We start from the raw sequence: 15,176 nt of genomic DNA, 5'->3' as shown, positions 1-15,176 counted from the left end.
GGGGGAAGGAGATAAGAGACTTTGATCGACGGTCTAGAATCGTTTTGGGTTAATTGATCGGACGGTAGAGAATGGCTCATCGGTATCATCGTGAAAGATGCCAAAATGATGATGACGTGGACAAATAGGACAGACGCAGTGGAAGTGAGAGAGGGGATGAAGAAAAACCCTCGTGTCTCACAAGGGGATATAAATACAACCATAATACGACGACGTATATAAATTACTTTGTTTTTCGGCTGATTATATAAAATATTTTCATCATTTTGGATAGAACTTTTGTGAAAATAAATATTAAATCCTTAATAAATAAATACAAGAAAAATATTATAAACATTTTTGTTGTTTTCTTAACTAAGATTTTTAATTGCCAAAATACAAAAAAAAACAATTATATATGCAGTCGAATTAGATTCTCTCTATAAGTTAACTTTGTTATTGTAGGACTAACAGTACTTATAATTTGTTTAAAATACATAAAAATTTAGTATTTTGTTGTGATTTGTTTACATAATTTTGCACATTTTGATTCAATTATATAAAATTAAAGCAAGCAAATTCAATGATACATAATATAAATGGATATAATAAATTTTGATTTTTTTATAATTAAAAATACAAATAAATGGAACCCGAATTTAATAAAATAAATAAATAAAAAGTGATAGAAAAAATCTTTATAAAAAACATAGAAATAAAGATATCAATCTTGGGGCATGTCGCGTGTGGTGGGCCTGATGAGAGGGCCCACTATGTACAATATCTTTGACATGGGCTGTTGATTTGGTTTAATCGGAGGGCCCACTGAGCACCACGTTTTCTCGAGGGTCAAATGTGTGTGATTAATATTTTAATATACTATAATATGTTTATATCGATTATCCGTACTATGGGACGACGATCCAACATAAAATTCATGATTTGTAGATAATGAATGTATTTTATTAAAAAAATCATAATAACAATGTAGTTACAGTTTTGTTTAATATGATTAAATAAAAAAAATGATTTCGGTTTATAATTGGGTTTCTTCTGCTTCTCGTATTTTAAGAACAAATCCATCAGAAAAAAACTCCGGTTTAGAAATCCGGTTCAAAGTTTTGAAAAATCTCATGAAACTCTTTCCCTTCCTGTCCAATTTTATATATCAATTTCAAATAATAACTACATAACTGATTCATATGATGACATCCCGATGCATATATGCATTATTTATATAAGGCAATAAACGCATGCATTCCAACGACGGCAATTTGGGAGTTTTTTCTTCTATCATGGAAACTTGGGGAAATTAACGTCCGACCATCTCGTTCTCTCTCCTTCTCCCTCTCACCGTCGTCTCCGGCTGAGCCACCACCGTCAGCTCCGACGTGAATAAACTCGTCGACCCAAATGCAACAGCACCCGGAAACAAGAAGTTAGGAGGGGAGGTATAAACGACAACGAACGGAGATCAATTCTCTGTTCCCCCTTTGATTTTGCTCTGTTTTCGTGGAACCCGACAAATCGATGGCGGACATCGTGAAGCAGATCTTAGTGAGACCGATCCAATTAGCGGATCAGGTGACGAAAGCCGCTGACGACGCCTACTCGTTCCGACAGGAATGTCTCGAGGTGAAGGCGAAGACGGAGAAGCTCGCCGGACTCCTCCGACAGGCGGCGCGTGCGAGCAACGACCTCTACGAACGACCCACGCGCCGAATCATCGACGACACGGAGCAGGTCCTCATGAAAGTCGTCGCGCTCGTCGACAAGTGCCGAGCCACAGGTCTGATGAAGCGTCTCTTCACCATCATCCCCGCGGCTGCCTTCAGGAAGATCACGATGCAGCTCGAGAATTCCATCGGCGACGTTTCATGGCTCCTCCGCGTCTCCGCCTCCGCCAACGACCGCGACGACGAGTACCTGGGTCTCCCTCCGATCGCCGCCAACGAACCCATCTTGTGTTTGATCTGGGAACAGGTCGCGATTCTCTACACGGGGTCCATGGACGAGCGATCCGACGCAGCCGCGTCGCTCGTGTCATTGGCCCGAGACAATGATCGGTACGGGAGATTGATCATCGAGGAAGGAGGAGTCCCGCCATTGCTGAAGCTTGCCAAGGAAGGGAAAATGGAAGGGCAAGAGAACGCGGCTCGAGCCATCGGGTTATTGGGCCGTGACCCGGAGAGTGTGGAACAGATCGTGAACGCAGGTGTCTGCCAAGTGTTTGCTAAAATTCTCAAAGAAGGTCACATGAAGGTTCAGTCCGTGGTGGCGTGGGCGGTCTCGGAGTTAGCCTCGAACCATCCGAAGTGCCAAGACCATTTCGCTCAGAACAACATCATCCGGTTCCTCGTGAGTCACCTCGCTTTCGAGACGGTTCAAGAGCATAGCAAATACGCCATAGTGAGCAACAAACAGACTATGTCCTCGATCCACACCGTTTTCATGGCGAGCAACAACAGTTCATGTTCTGAGAAGAAGGACAACGAGCAGGACGAGACGAGTAGCCGAATCGCTCATCCCATGGGGCACCAGTCACTGAGCCAGATGCATAACGTCGTTACAAACACGATGGCGATGAAGGTCCCTAGCAAGCATCAAGGTATGAGAACAAACTCGAACCCTAACCATGGCAAGGGTGGTCAGAACAGCCATTCGGGTCATGGTCGTCACCCGAGAGAGAACCACCAAACGCATATTTCATTGACCGGGACGAGCATCAAAGGAAGAGAATATGAAGATCCAATCACAAAGGCTCAGATGAAAGCAATGGCCGCTAGAGCGTTATGGCAGCTTTCGAGAGGGAATCTCCAGATATGCAGAAACATAACTGAATCAAGGGCATTGCTTTGCTTCGCTGTCTTGTTAGAGAAAGGGGACGAAGAAGTGAAGTCATACTCGGCATTGGCATTAATGGAGATCACAGCTGTTGCAGAGCAATACCCGGAAATGAGACGCTCTGCTTTCAAGCCGACGACCCCTGCTGCAAAAGCAGTGGTTGAGCAATTACTAAAAGTGATCGAGAACGAACTCCCGGATCTTCTAATCCCAAGCATCAAGGCAATGGGAAATCTTTCGAGAACTTTCCGCGCAACAGAAACCAGAATTGTCGCTCCACTCGTGAAGCTTCTAGACGAGCGAGAAGCAGAGGTTTCAATGGAAGCAGCCATAGCACTGAACAAATTCGCTTGCCCCGAGAATTTCCTACACGATAACCATTCAAAGGCTATCATAGCGGCAGGAGGAGCTAAGCATCTGATCCAACTAGTCTACTTTGGAGAACAAATGGTTCAAATCCCGGCATTGACGCTTCTATGCTACATTGCGTTGAATGTACCGGACAGTGAGACTCTGGCTCAAGAAGAGGTTCTCATAGTCCTCGAATGGTCGACCAAACAAGCTCATCTTGCTGAGGAGCCGACCATTGAAGGGCTCTTGCCTGAAGCTAAGAGTAGGTTGGAGCTTTATCAGTCTAGAGGTTCAAGAGGATTCCACTGACATTACCACAGGTTCCCGTTCATAGACGTTGTTGCAAGCGTACAGACATTTATGTTGTAATAGAAACGAGCTACACATGAAATTTTGTTGTTTCACGCTTCGGATTTTTTTTTTTTTTTTTTTGGTAAACTGGTTTTGTATTCTCTAAAAAATGTCCAATTCAATCAATCGCATTCTCTCTCTTTTTTGTTTTGATTTTTTTGTGAACCTTTTATGGATGATATTGATTTCCATGGATGACAATGAAGCAACTCCCCCACAGGATAAGATTATGACGTTAGATAGACCGCTGTTCCGGCGCACGTTATCACCGTCCGGGTGGGACGGATAGCGGAGCAAACAGGTGAAATCTCTTATCCTGCGCCACTCAAGCAAGCACGTTATCTTGGATATCTGGTCAAATGACCCAATCGAATTTTATAATGTTCGGTGCTATAACAACAAAAAATTCTACATTTGTAACCATAAAAACAAAAAAGGGTGGTGACAAAAACAATCCAAAGTTTACAACTTTCGTTACCAAAACCTCAATCAACTAAGGTTACCACCAGATTTCCTGGCCTTCTTGCTCGAGTGGATCTTTGCATAGATATCTTTCGTCCGGAACGAGAGCAAGATGTCAAGACCAACCCCGACGATGCAGGCGAAAGCCATAACGATGAAGATGAGGCGATAACAGTGCGGTCCGACGCAAGTGTTGCCGCCACCCGGTGTGGGTGTGGCCTCAGCGTCGTAGAGGAGACCAGCAAGGAGACCGGAGAAGAGGAAAGAGCCAAGAGGCAGGTTAAGGACGAGGATGTTGTAGATGAGACCGTAGTATTTGAGACCGAAGAGTTCAGATGCTGTAGGAACGGTTATGGCGAGACGCACACCATAGCAGACCCCGACCACCATCGAGCCTATATAGAGCGAGCCCGGCATGGCTAAAGCCATCAGTATGTATCCTACGGCCATTATGATCTGTGAGGCCGCGTTCCATAGCGGTCTTGGTGTTCCAGCTTTCCTGCACAGTTCATAAATGCATCACAAGGGTCAAAACCTTCGTTATTATGAATCTTCTAACGATTGGTTGTCATTAATTATGTTCACACTGATCTTCGAATTTCACCTTCATGAACTTGATTACAAGTCTCTTTAATCATATAATGCATCATAGAAGAATTTGCAGACTTTGATGAACGGTGGTTTAAGACCGTGTGAATACAGAGGTCCCACGTCTAGAACCCAACTTGGAGAAGAAAATCTATGAAAAAACTTGAAGGATATTTAGAGAGGAAAAGTGGGAAAGTGATGGGAATTCTGTGGTCCATGAAAGAAAGAAGAAATTAAAGTTGAAAACTTTTGATGGTCCCTGCAGCAGAAACTATTGGACCGACGCGTGCCCATCATAATGAAATGTTTACGATTCGATTCAATTCAATTCATTGTGATTAATAAACAGAAAAGGATTTGAAAACACGACGAAGTTTCGAAGAAAGTCAAGGAAATTGGCACAACAAAGAGATCTCTGATGTCTGCCTTACCGGCGAAGCAAAGATGGAACAGGGAAGCTTTTGACTTTACTAATGTAGAAAGAGGGAAATGATCCGTGAGAATATTCTACGTCACGTGATTAGATCGGGTCGTAGACACGGCGGAGAGCATGGGAGCAGAGTTTTTAACAAATAAGATTTAGATCTGACCTTAATAATTTAAACTATAATTAATCAACTCGTTTCCCGTTGTTTAATCGGATTAATGAGACCCCACCGTGTAATTAACAAAAACCAAGTTGATTAGGGAGATTAATGGTCGGAGAACTTACTTGAGGAAGTACTCGGAGACAGTACCGGAGAGAATCCGGCCGAAGAATCCCCAGATGCTGGTCATGGAGACGAACATGGATACGTCTGTGTAACCAAGCGCGAGACCGATCTGACCCATGTTGTTCATCACCGCCAAACCAGTGCCTACACCACACAGAAACGAAAAGAACAGTACCCAGAAATCGACGGTCAACATGGCTTCGATTATGGTGTGGTCCTCCCCCAGAACCGGCCTCTTCTTCACCACTACATCCTCTGTCGTCGCAGTGGTTCGTTGGTTTTCTTCCGCCGTCGCCTGTTTCAATATCGACGTCGGCAACTTGTCGTCCTCCGCCGCTGCAGCGCCAGTTTCCTTCTCCTCCACGATCTCGGGTCCCAGCAACGGCTCGTCGATTCGTCCTTCGATGTCTTCTTCCACGCGCTTTCTCTGATTCGAGCTATGGACGAAGGAGTAGAACGGCAAGGCGAGGGGAGAAGCCAAGAGGACTAGGAGTATGGAGGCGAAGATGATGGAGTACACTCCGGTTTTGATTCCGATGAGGTCATAGGCCTGAAGGTACACAGCGACCACGACGGCCACGACGTTGAACACGGCGAAGTACCGAGTCTCCTCGCTCTCCTCGTCAGCGGAACTCGCCGGAGGGATTTCACGGAGGAAGAAAACCGCCGTGAGACAGACGGCAAGAGGCACGAGGGCGAGCAAAACCAGAAACGATGCCGGATCTTCGGAGAACAGAGCAGAGCAGAGATCAGTGAAGATCGCAGTGCTCAGGCCGACGTAACCCTTCAAAATCCCCGAGACAGGACCACGATTTCGCCGGAAATTACGTATGCAAGTCACCAAAACCGCCGTGTTCATCCACGTCGTGCTGTTCCCTCCCATACAGAGAAACACACACATCTGAAAAAAAAAGCATAGAAAAAATCACGATCCCGCGCAAAATCGCATGACCCACCATTCAAATTTAGAATAACTACGAACTAGTCCCCCCCTGCCAATACGAGAGGGGCTGGATTCTGCGGCTGACGACAAGCCATTGCACACCATAGCCGAGGAGGCCTTCGAGGGAGCCGATGAGGAGGATGAGGGGGGTGGGGAGGCGGTCGGAGGCGAGACCGGCGAGGATTCCAAATGCTTTACCGACGTCTTTAGCGACGGAGAGGTTGTTGAGTTGGAGCTGAGTGAGGTTCATGAGGGACTTGAGAGCGTCGGAGTAGTTGGAGAAGGTGTAGTTATTGCCGGAGATGGCTTGGACCCAAACAGCCGTAACGAAGCCGAGCCATTTCAAAGCTGACGAAGAAGACGGAGAAGAAGAAGATCTCAGAGACCCCATTGCCGAGTGAGAGAGAGAAGAAGGTGATGGTGGTGATGGTGGTTCAAGCGTGCAGGAGGGTTTTAAAAAAGCGGAAAGGGTTGCTGCTGTTAGATTTTTTCCTTTTTATTTATTTATTTATTTATTAAAATTAAATATTATGGTGGGAGAATGACGGTGAGAAAGGGACACGTACGGTCAAGGTGTGGATTTGGAAGCCGCTGATGTACCGTAAATACGGTGTGCGTACCGCATTGCACTTTCTAAGAGATTCCCAATTATCTAATTTAATAAACTTTTTATTTTAGAAAAACTCATTCCTAATTTAAAACACATTCATCGAAAAGGCAATATACAAAAGATACCCTTCATATACGCTAATGACCTTTTCAACTACTGATTTTCTAAAAAAAACTGAAAATGTATATTTTGAAAAAGAAAGAAAATCTCGGTTAAGTATCCAAATTTTAAAAATTTGATATAAAAAACAAGAGAAATAGACGAAAAAAATTAAATACCAGTAACTATGAATAAATCTTGATATTTATAAATATATAAAAGATATTTCTATATTTATTTAAGTTTATTAAATGTACATATATATATATATATATATATTGAGTCGATTTTAGAAAATATAGATCTATTTTAGGTGGTTTTTATCAATTGACTTTTATATACATAAAACATAAAGTGAGTTGAGAATCATATTTGAGGATAGAATGTCGTGTTTTTTATTGTAATTTTATTATATTGAAAAATTAAAATACTTCATTTTTTAAGAATGTGTAGTTTTTTTAGCCGAATTCCGAAAGTTTTTTTTAACCCTTTTGCTATCGCATGTTATATTTGGCATATTACACCCACCCACCCACACATATATATAGGTTTGTGACGTTTGTCATAAAAAGAGATTAGTCATTATAAATTATTTCTAAATTAATATTAGAATGATTATACCAATAGAGAGAAATTGACATAAAGTTTGTGATGATCTTTTTGGTTGGTATAGTTAAATTACGTAAAAAAGTTTATATTTTATGTATTTTTTTATTTCTCTATTAGGGTCAAGTAAAACCTACGAAGAATGATTAAGCATTTTATAAAGTGTTTTTTAAATATGTGATTTTCCAAATATTAAAAAATCGAAAACCACTTCTTTTTTTCTTTTTTTCTTTTTTTGAAAAAACTTGGAAGAAAAAAAAAAAGAAACGGGTCATGACTCATGATGTCGTGTACTACTTGCTTGATACAGCGTGGTTTTTCTTCACGTTTTGGTTTTCGGTTATCCGGTACGGAACATTATCTGAAAGCATTTAAATTACGGCATAAGGCTCGTGTCCTGTTAAATTACCATTTAGCCATTATGTAATTGAAAACCACAATTGATGTCTATCGATATATTAAATCCGTTCAATTATTTTTAATGTTTTGTTTTGACTGCAACTAATATACAGTAAAATCAGGCATTATTTTTTATTTTTGAAACGCAAATTTTAATTAATGATGAATTTTTTTATTTTTAAAAAATAAATTACGTGAAGTAAAGTGTAGGGATGTTTGTGAATCCATGAAGTCAGCCATCAAACAGTTCCTTTCACGCAAATTAAAAGTGATTGTCTTACGAACAAAGAGAATTCCTAATTTTACGTTATCAAATAAAAAATATGCTATATTTATATAGAAATTGGACAAAAAGTCACACACTCACACACATACATATATGTATATAATATACACGTAGAGTAGTATATTCAGAACAATTTTATATTTGAATACTAACAGTAATGTTATTTGGAGGGGTTGCAATATATATAATTTTAAAAAATATGGGAAGAAATAAAACGTAGAAAAAATGAAATAGAGATGAATCGACTAAACGATACGGGTGTAAGATAAGAAAATGATGTCCACTTATTATATATATATATATATGGGATTGTATAAATACGTGCATACACACATGCAGGAGCAAGAGCATATTGTAAGGGAACGGGTAGTGTATTTATTATATATATAATAAACAAAAGCGTACGCGCAGACTTTGAGCCGAAATAACAAATTTATTTAAAGTCAAGCGGCAACATCCATGCAGCACATGCATGGTTATTTTGATTATTATATTAAGTCGAGTTTAATATTTAAAAAAAATATTTAAAGGAGGAGACAAACGTAGCGAGTCGCGACGCGGCTAGAGTTTGTCCGTATTCAAAGTGATCCGAAGTCGGGAATTTGTTTTTATTTCGGTTGAATGGCATCCAGCTATGTGCTCATCAAATTTCGTACGTACCTTAAAATGCGATTAAAGATAAAATATGGTTACATAACGTGGGCTCATCATAAACCGACGAAATGATAAGTCCATTGGAATATCCGTATAACCTTTCACGTGCTTGATTTATTAAAACATAAAAAAAAGGGTTTTTATATATTTCTCTCCAATTAATATGTTACTATTTATCTAGTTGTCGGCAACGGCCTCTTAAAGGGGCCCGCATAAATTAGCTACGATAATTGATTTGATTTAATTTTAATTTTAAACTTGTCCAAGATTTGGATTCAGATGGAACAATGATCGATTTTAAAAGATGTATATGCGTAAAATATTAGTGAATTCATGCATCAATTTGGTGTTTTGCATTTCAATACAATTATAAAATTGTTTTTAATATTTATTTTAAATTACAAAATTATATTTAATTTTTTTTAATACGAACTATTTTTGCTTTTTAAAAATAAAAAAATATTTCTAACAATTATAAACTAGCTTCAATTTTCTTAATTAAAGTGTTAAGTTTTCAGAGCAAATAAATTAATGAATTTGGATGTTTTTAATTATTCAATCAAATGATTCAATTCATTTCGATATTAAGTGGTTGCTTTTAAACATTACTTTTGTTATCCAATGAATTATTTACAAAAATAGTTCTATCTAATCAAACTATATAAGTTTTTCATCAATATTCGTTGTTTTGGTACAGTGATGTTTTGTTCTATCATGTAAAATGTATTTTTTAGGTAATTAAATATACATTTCGGCAAGTTGGAGATAATTAATTAGTGATAAGATCAGATAAAATGGTGGGTCTATTCCCTCGATTTCGAATATAAATGATAAGGACCTCCTTTATTGGGAATTATACAGAAATCGATATGTGATTTGCAATGGAGCCTATCACGTTGTGTGCTTATCATATGTCCCGTCTATTACCCTATCATTTTAAAATTATTTATTTATTAATTAAATATAAGTTGGGGAAAAAACGATAACGCGACAATGATTTAGTACGGCTGCTCTACAGTACAGGGATGAAAGCTTCGTCTCGATCCTACGGCTGAGATTTAAGATCTGTACAAAGGTGGGCCCCGCTACCAAAGAAAACAAAACGTCACCTCAGTTCTCCCTTTTTTTTTGAAACAAGTGGACAAAAGGAGGAGGACTTTTCTTTTCCCCGTCTCCTTCCAGGACAGTTGTATTTAGCTATTGACATATAATGGAATCAAATTTTGCAGATTTTTGTTTGATTTAGTTTATATTTGAATTGAATTTTAGAAAACATTTTCCTTTATTTTTATACTAAATTCAATTAATAAATTTTAATATATATATATATATATAATCGGTTTAATGTTAATGGAATATAATTATATGTTATTGAATCCAATTTGGATTCAATCTGTTTATTTAATATTTTATGTATGGTGGTGAAAATAGGTCGGAGTATTAAGAAATTTAATTTATTAAAACTCTGGTACAATGAATATTACATTGTAGGCTATGCCCGAACATGTAAAAGTTAAAATTGCTTTATTTTGGTATTTTTATTACTGTGTATTTGTCTGAAAACAGAAATAATTTGAATACATTTTGTAGTTTCTAAGAAAACATATAACACACCTACAATGATATCCTTATTTAATATTTTTCTAGTTTTCAACAGATAGGTTTGGACACTCTTTCTTCTATCCTTGTGAAAATAAATTTGAATTTTATCTATAATATTGTGTTTAAATTCTCAAGTATAATTCTTAGAGAAAAAAAAACTCCAAAACTATTTTTACGTTGAATAGGATATTGGTGTTCAAATAATTTACAACATTAAAATGGCAGTTGAAAAGGACGGGTTCGCTCCACATTCAATTTGGTTGAAAGAATTCCAAGTGGCCTTAAGTTGTATCTGATGACATGTAAATATTGTCATATTTTCACATCGGATGTCTAGCGCATTTCGCGATATTTCGTATATTTATAGATATCCCTTGTACATTTTACTCCGACTTCGATGTTTTTGATATTTTGTAGGAAAATTGGAGCTTTGGGCAAAAATGAGAAATTTCTGAGGAAAATACATGATACGGAGCCAACCCGAAAATATTCCGAGTACCAAAGAGTCAAACAGGAAATGCTTGCAAGATGTCTTCATTACGATCTCCATAACTTTCGCAACACAGGTCCAAATAATTCTTACTATACATCATTGGAAAGCACATTTCAATAGCTACGCACAGACATAAAGATCACTCTAATCCGACATTGCATCAGAGAGTTATGATGAAAATACTATGAGTCTAATGACGAACTGTGCAAGAGTGAGCTATTACGAGCTACATAACTTTCTCCATAAAAATCCGAATTACGTGTGCGATACATCATTGGAAAGATCTCTTCAATACCTACACGTGGACACCAAGATCACTTCAATATCAGACATTGGAGCTGAAAGTTATGAGGAAAACACTATGACTATATACTTTGGTGACGACAAGAAAACAACTTTCCCCAAAACATGGAGCTCGGAAATCATGGAGGAAAATGAGGAGGAAAATGGGGAAATGTCTTTCTCCTTTTCTTGGCTATAAAAGGGGCACGAATGAGAGGTTTACAGGAGGCAATTCACATACTTAGAGAGAGAGTTTTGAGAGCAAAATCCAAGCTTTCAAGGGTGATTCAAGAGGAGAAGAAGGAGAAGAGGAGGAAGAGGAAGATCATGCTCCTAAATCACTAAGCCTCTCTAACTCTATCTCTCTATTCCTACTCTTGGATCATCCTTTTGATATGTCTTGTTGTTTCTCTTGAATTTGTGTGAGAACTCCCTTCATGAGTTTGGAATTTGAGTTTGTATAAGAATTTATGTGTGTATTGAATGCTTATCTTGTTGGTTTGATGTTTTGGTTTGAATGAATGTTCTTAATGCTTTGATTCTTGTTGGCCCCTTGAATCAACTGATTCTAGAGTTTAGTTTTCATAGTGATATGGAATTAGACTTGGAAAACATTCATTTTGATTAGATAATTCTACCATTTGGAGATGGAGAGGTTGCCTTGGATAGGTGACATATAGGTGATCAATCCATTCTTGTAAGGATGGTGAATTTGTCTATGAATTGTGATAGGAAACTATATGCTCTTAGTGTCTTCAACCTATTAGGAATCGAGAGATCGGTAGGTTGAATGATTCTAGGAAGAGAGGTGAGACTCGAGAGAGTAATCCTCGACAAAAGACCTTGAATTCTCCAAACCGAGCTAGTGAGATACCAAGTAAACATTAGACACGATCCTTGTACAACCGAGAATTCCCAAACTTATGATGTTTATCCCACCATTTGTATATACCCACCATTTAAATTCTCGTTTTAGTAGTTTAGTGTCACCACCACCACCATATTCGCCATCGACCGAAACTCAAGTAGAAGTCCGATTCTTATAGATAGTGAGTATATTCTTTGTGTTCCGGTGATTCCCGACGAGTCCCTAGAGTTCGACCCTAGATACTACAATTGACCCGTATGCTTGCGGAAGTCGTGTCTAGGTAATTAAAACTAGATGATTCCGAACCTAGTTCGCGACGCATCAGTATCCAAAAGCCACATTTTCGCTAACCTATAAAATGACTTAACCATGTCTTCACAATCTCCACATGCAATTTGTATTATCCAATCCTTACAAAATAACCCCGTCATGATACATAAACGCATATATATATATACATACATATGTGTGTGTATATATACACACATAATACACCTACCATTTATAACGAGGTATAGTTTTAAATTCTCTAACTTTATATGCATATTTTAATTTAGAATTGATCAATTGATTATCTGATGCTACGTACAAGAAATGATGAAAAGAGAAATCCTAAAAAGGAGAGACAAATGAATAACATCAAATCTATCAATGTTAACTTATGGGCAGATGTTTTGAATTTGAGTTATATTTGTGTGCATTTATTTGTTTTTAGATTCTCTAATTTTATTTATAGATTTTGAATTCATCACATGGTTTTCTCATAAAAGCAAAATAAAATAAAATTTGATTGAGAAAAATAAAACAATGATATTTTGGATTTCAGTTTTATTTAGATTATTTTATTGGAATTTCAGTTTTGGTTACGATTAAAAATAATTAATTTTAAAAAATCAAATTCGCTATTTTATTTTAAAAATTCGAATACATTTTTATTCGGTTTAATTTATTTTGTTTTAAACGGAAATATTTATTAGTAATAGATGGGTTAAATAGTCGTATATTGTTGGAAAAAGTACGATTCCGTATAATAAAGACAAAAGAAAGAATATATTAAATTAATAAGTAAAAAATATATATATGTGACCTAACTAAATCTCACCTACTATTATATGTCGATAAAAAAGATCAAACCCGTGACCGTTGTTTTTTTTGTCGAAGTTTTTTTTTTTTTATTGTTTTTTTTATAACGGAACACTCCTAATTGCTACCCTTCGGACACGCTGACTAGGTAAATCTCCGATCCGGAAGCAGTCTTTGTATATAGATCATATAAATCCAAAAATTACATCTCTGCCCATCAGCTCGGGAACCGCCTTTGTTGGGTTTTTTTAATTGTTGTTGTTGGTGATGTTTTTATTTTGTTTTTTTTTGTCGATTTTCTTTTTACGTCGTCTATTTAGTTATCATTTAATAAGTTCGGACATTTTAATTCATAACAACGAGTTGGAGAAGTGTCGTCATTAACGACCAAGTTGTTTAAATGGAAATAACAAAATCTAGAAGGTTATGTCAACACATACAAAGTGTAATTATGTATTATTTTGTGGAAGCAACGTACGAAGTTAGGGTTCACCAAAATAAAATGAATAAACTATATGGAATCCTGCATTCCGGCGTAATATGCATCAAACCATATCTAAATTGATCTGAATTCTGAAAATATCTATACCCATCTATCTTTATATCTTATAGTATTTTTAAAATTATCATTATTTTTGTATTTAAATATATTTTATTTTATAAAAATTAATTTTCTATTTATTTCTATTATTTACATATTTTATTCGAACTCAATTAATTTAGTTTTTTAAAAAATATATATTATATTTTATTCGATTGAAATGCAATGGTATTCGTTGTAAACAAACTTGATCTCAAATCTAAATATCTAGAGTTACATGATTTTATGATCTAAATTGGTGCACGTGAATCAGATATTCGAACTTGAATCGGATATCCGTAAATATCCAAATTCGAATATTTTAAACTATTTTTTAATATTTTTTAAAATACGTTTATATGTACATATTCAAATTAATCCAAAATAAATTCAAACCATATTTATATTCAAAATCGATTCAAAATTCATAAAAAAAATACATTATAAATCTATAAAACATATCCAACATTTTTGTGGAATAAGCATTATACATTTATCTCTTAAATAATGCATAAAAGAAAGAAAATGTACAGAAAATGAATTAACTTCAAAAAAATTGTATACATTGTGATATATTTGTAGATACCTTTAAACTCCAAAACTTTAAAGATAATTTTATATTGCCTAGAACCCATTAAATAATATATAGTGCTTCGAAATTCGGTGTTTTTTTTTTCTCAGGCCAAATTCGATTAAAATGAAAAAGTGAATCGGTTGTTGAATATGTTTTGGGCTTTTAGCTAAAGCCTTTGTATCGTCTTTTTGGGCCTATCAGATATCTCTTTATGACATTTTTGGGTCTGAACCACACGGCCCAATTGGGACCTAATTCATTTAAAACGTTATTGAGTTTGGCCCATTATATTTAATGAACGGAAATGATTTTTTTTCATGCTATTTACTATTTAAGGATATGAGAAGCGATGATCACCGTATATAGATTTAAATAAAAACGGTTACTAAATAAAAATGGAAACATAATTGTTTCATATATTCAAAGTATTTTGAAAATTCTCTTGTACTGACTTTTTTATTCGGCGTATGGGTTACAAAAAGAATATCGATTTAAACAAAATCATTATAATTTAAAAGAAGCACAAGAGCAGAATGACAGCGAGTAGCAACTTCTATCATCATGTTTACAATTTATCCTTTCACAATCACAATTTCGTCTGTCCTTCAGTATGATATAAAGTAAAGGTCTCTGTTTTCTCAGCTTTCCTCACAACATCTCATATATGTGTATATATATATATATTACATACATATATATAGATTTTCGTATAAAAAGATATATGAGAAATAAGATTACCCGAAATCGGATCGAATATATAATGCCTGCCCACGATATATAATGTAATGTTGGGAAAGAACACGAAGATG

General features: G+C 36.5%; 2 protein-coding genes across 2 annotated transcripts; one reads left to right on the top strand and one right to left on the bottom strand.

Moving 5' to 3' along the window:
• The first annotated feature begins 1,164 nt into the window (after positions 1–1,164).
• On the top strand, positions 1,165–3,805 carry LOC104804334. Its single transcript, XM_010528598.1, has one exon. The coding sequence runs from the start codon at positions 1,510–1,512 to the stop codon at positions 3,481–3,483; it is 1,974 nt and encodes a 657-aa protein (XP_010526900.1). The 5' UTR covers positions 1,165–1,509; the 3' UTR covers positions 3,484–3,805.
• Positions 3,806–3,880: 75 nt separating this feature from the next.
• LOC104804333 (protein NUCLEAR FUSION DEFECTIVE 4-like) lies at positions 3,881–6,679 on the bottom strand. Its single transcript, XM_010528596.2, has 3 exons — positions 6,281–6,679; positions 5,288–6,189; positions 3,881–4,486 (listed from the first exon to the last, which is right to left on the bottom strand). The coding sequence occupies exons 1-3, from the start codon at positions 6,620–6,622 to the stop codon at positions 4,015–4,017; spliced, it is 1,716 nt and encodes a 571-aa protein (XP_010526898.1). The 5' UTR covers positions 6,623–6,679; the 3' UTR covers positions 3,881–4,014.
• Positions 6,680–15,176: the final 8,497 nt, after the last annotated feature.

Source organism: Tarenaya hassleriana, unplaced genomic scaffold (genome assembly GCF_000463585.1).
Source record: "Tarenaya hassleriana unplaced genomic scaffold, ASM46358v1 Cleome9, whole genome shotgun sequence".
Taxonomy (NCBI): domain Eukaryota; kingdom Viridiplantae; phylum Streptophyta; class Magnoliopsida; order Brassicales; family Cleomaceae; genus Tarenaya; species Tarenaya hassleriana.
Note: the sequence above shows the minus strand (reverse complement) of the source record. Positions and strands in the feature narration are given on the sequence as shown.

Bases quoted from the DNA above. Each gene is read 5' to 3' on its own strand.
- LOC104804334 (XM_010528598.1), top strand. From the start codon at position 1,510: ATGGCGGACATCGTGAAGCAGATCTTAGTGAGACCGATCCAATTAGCG.
- LOC104804333 (XM_010528596.2), bottom strand. From the start codon at position 6,622: ATGGGGTCTCTGAGATCTTCTTCTTCTCCGTCTTCTTCGTCAGCTTTG. The intron at 6,190-6,280 runs GGGGGGACTAGT...TTTTTTTTTCAG, and splicing joins AGCCCCTCTCGTATTGGCAG to ATGTGTGTGTTTCTCTGTAT. The intron at 4,487-5,287 runs GTAAGTTCTCCG...TGAACTGTGCAG, and splicing joins GTCTCCGAGTACTTCCTCAA to GAAAGCTGGAACACCAAGAC.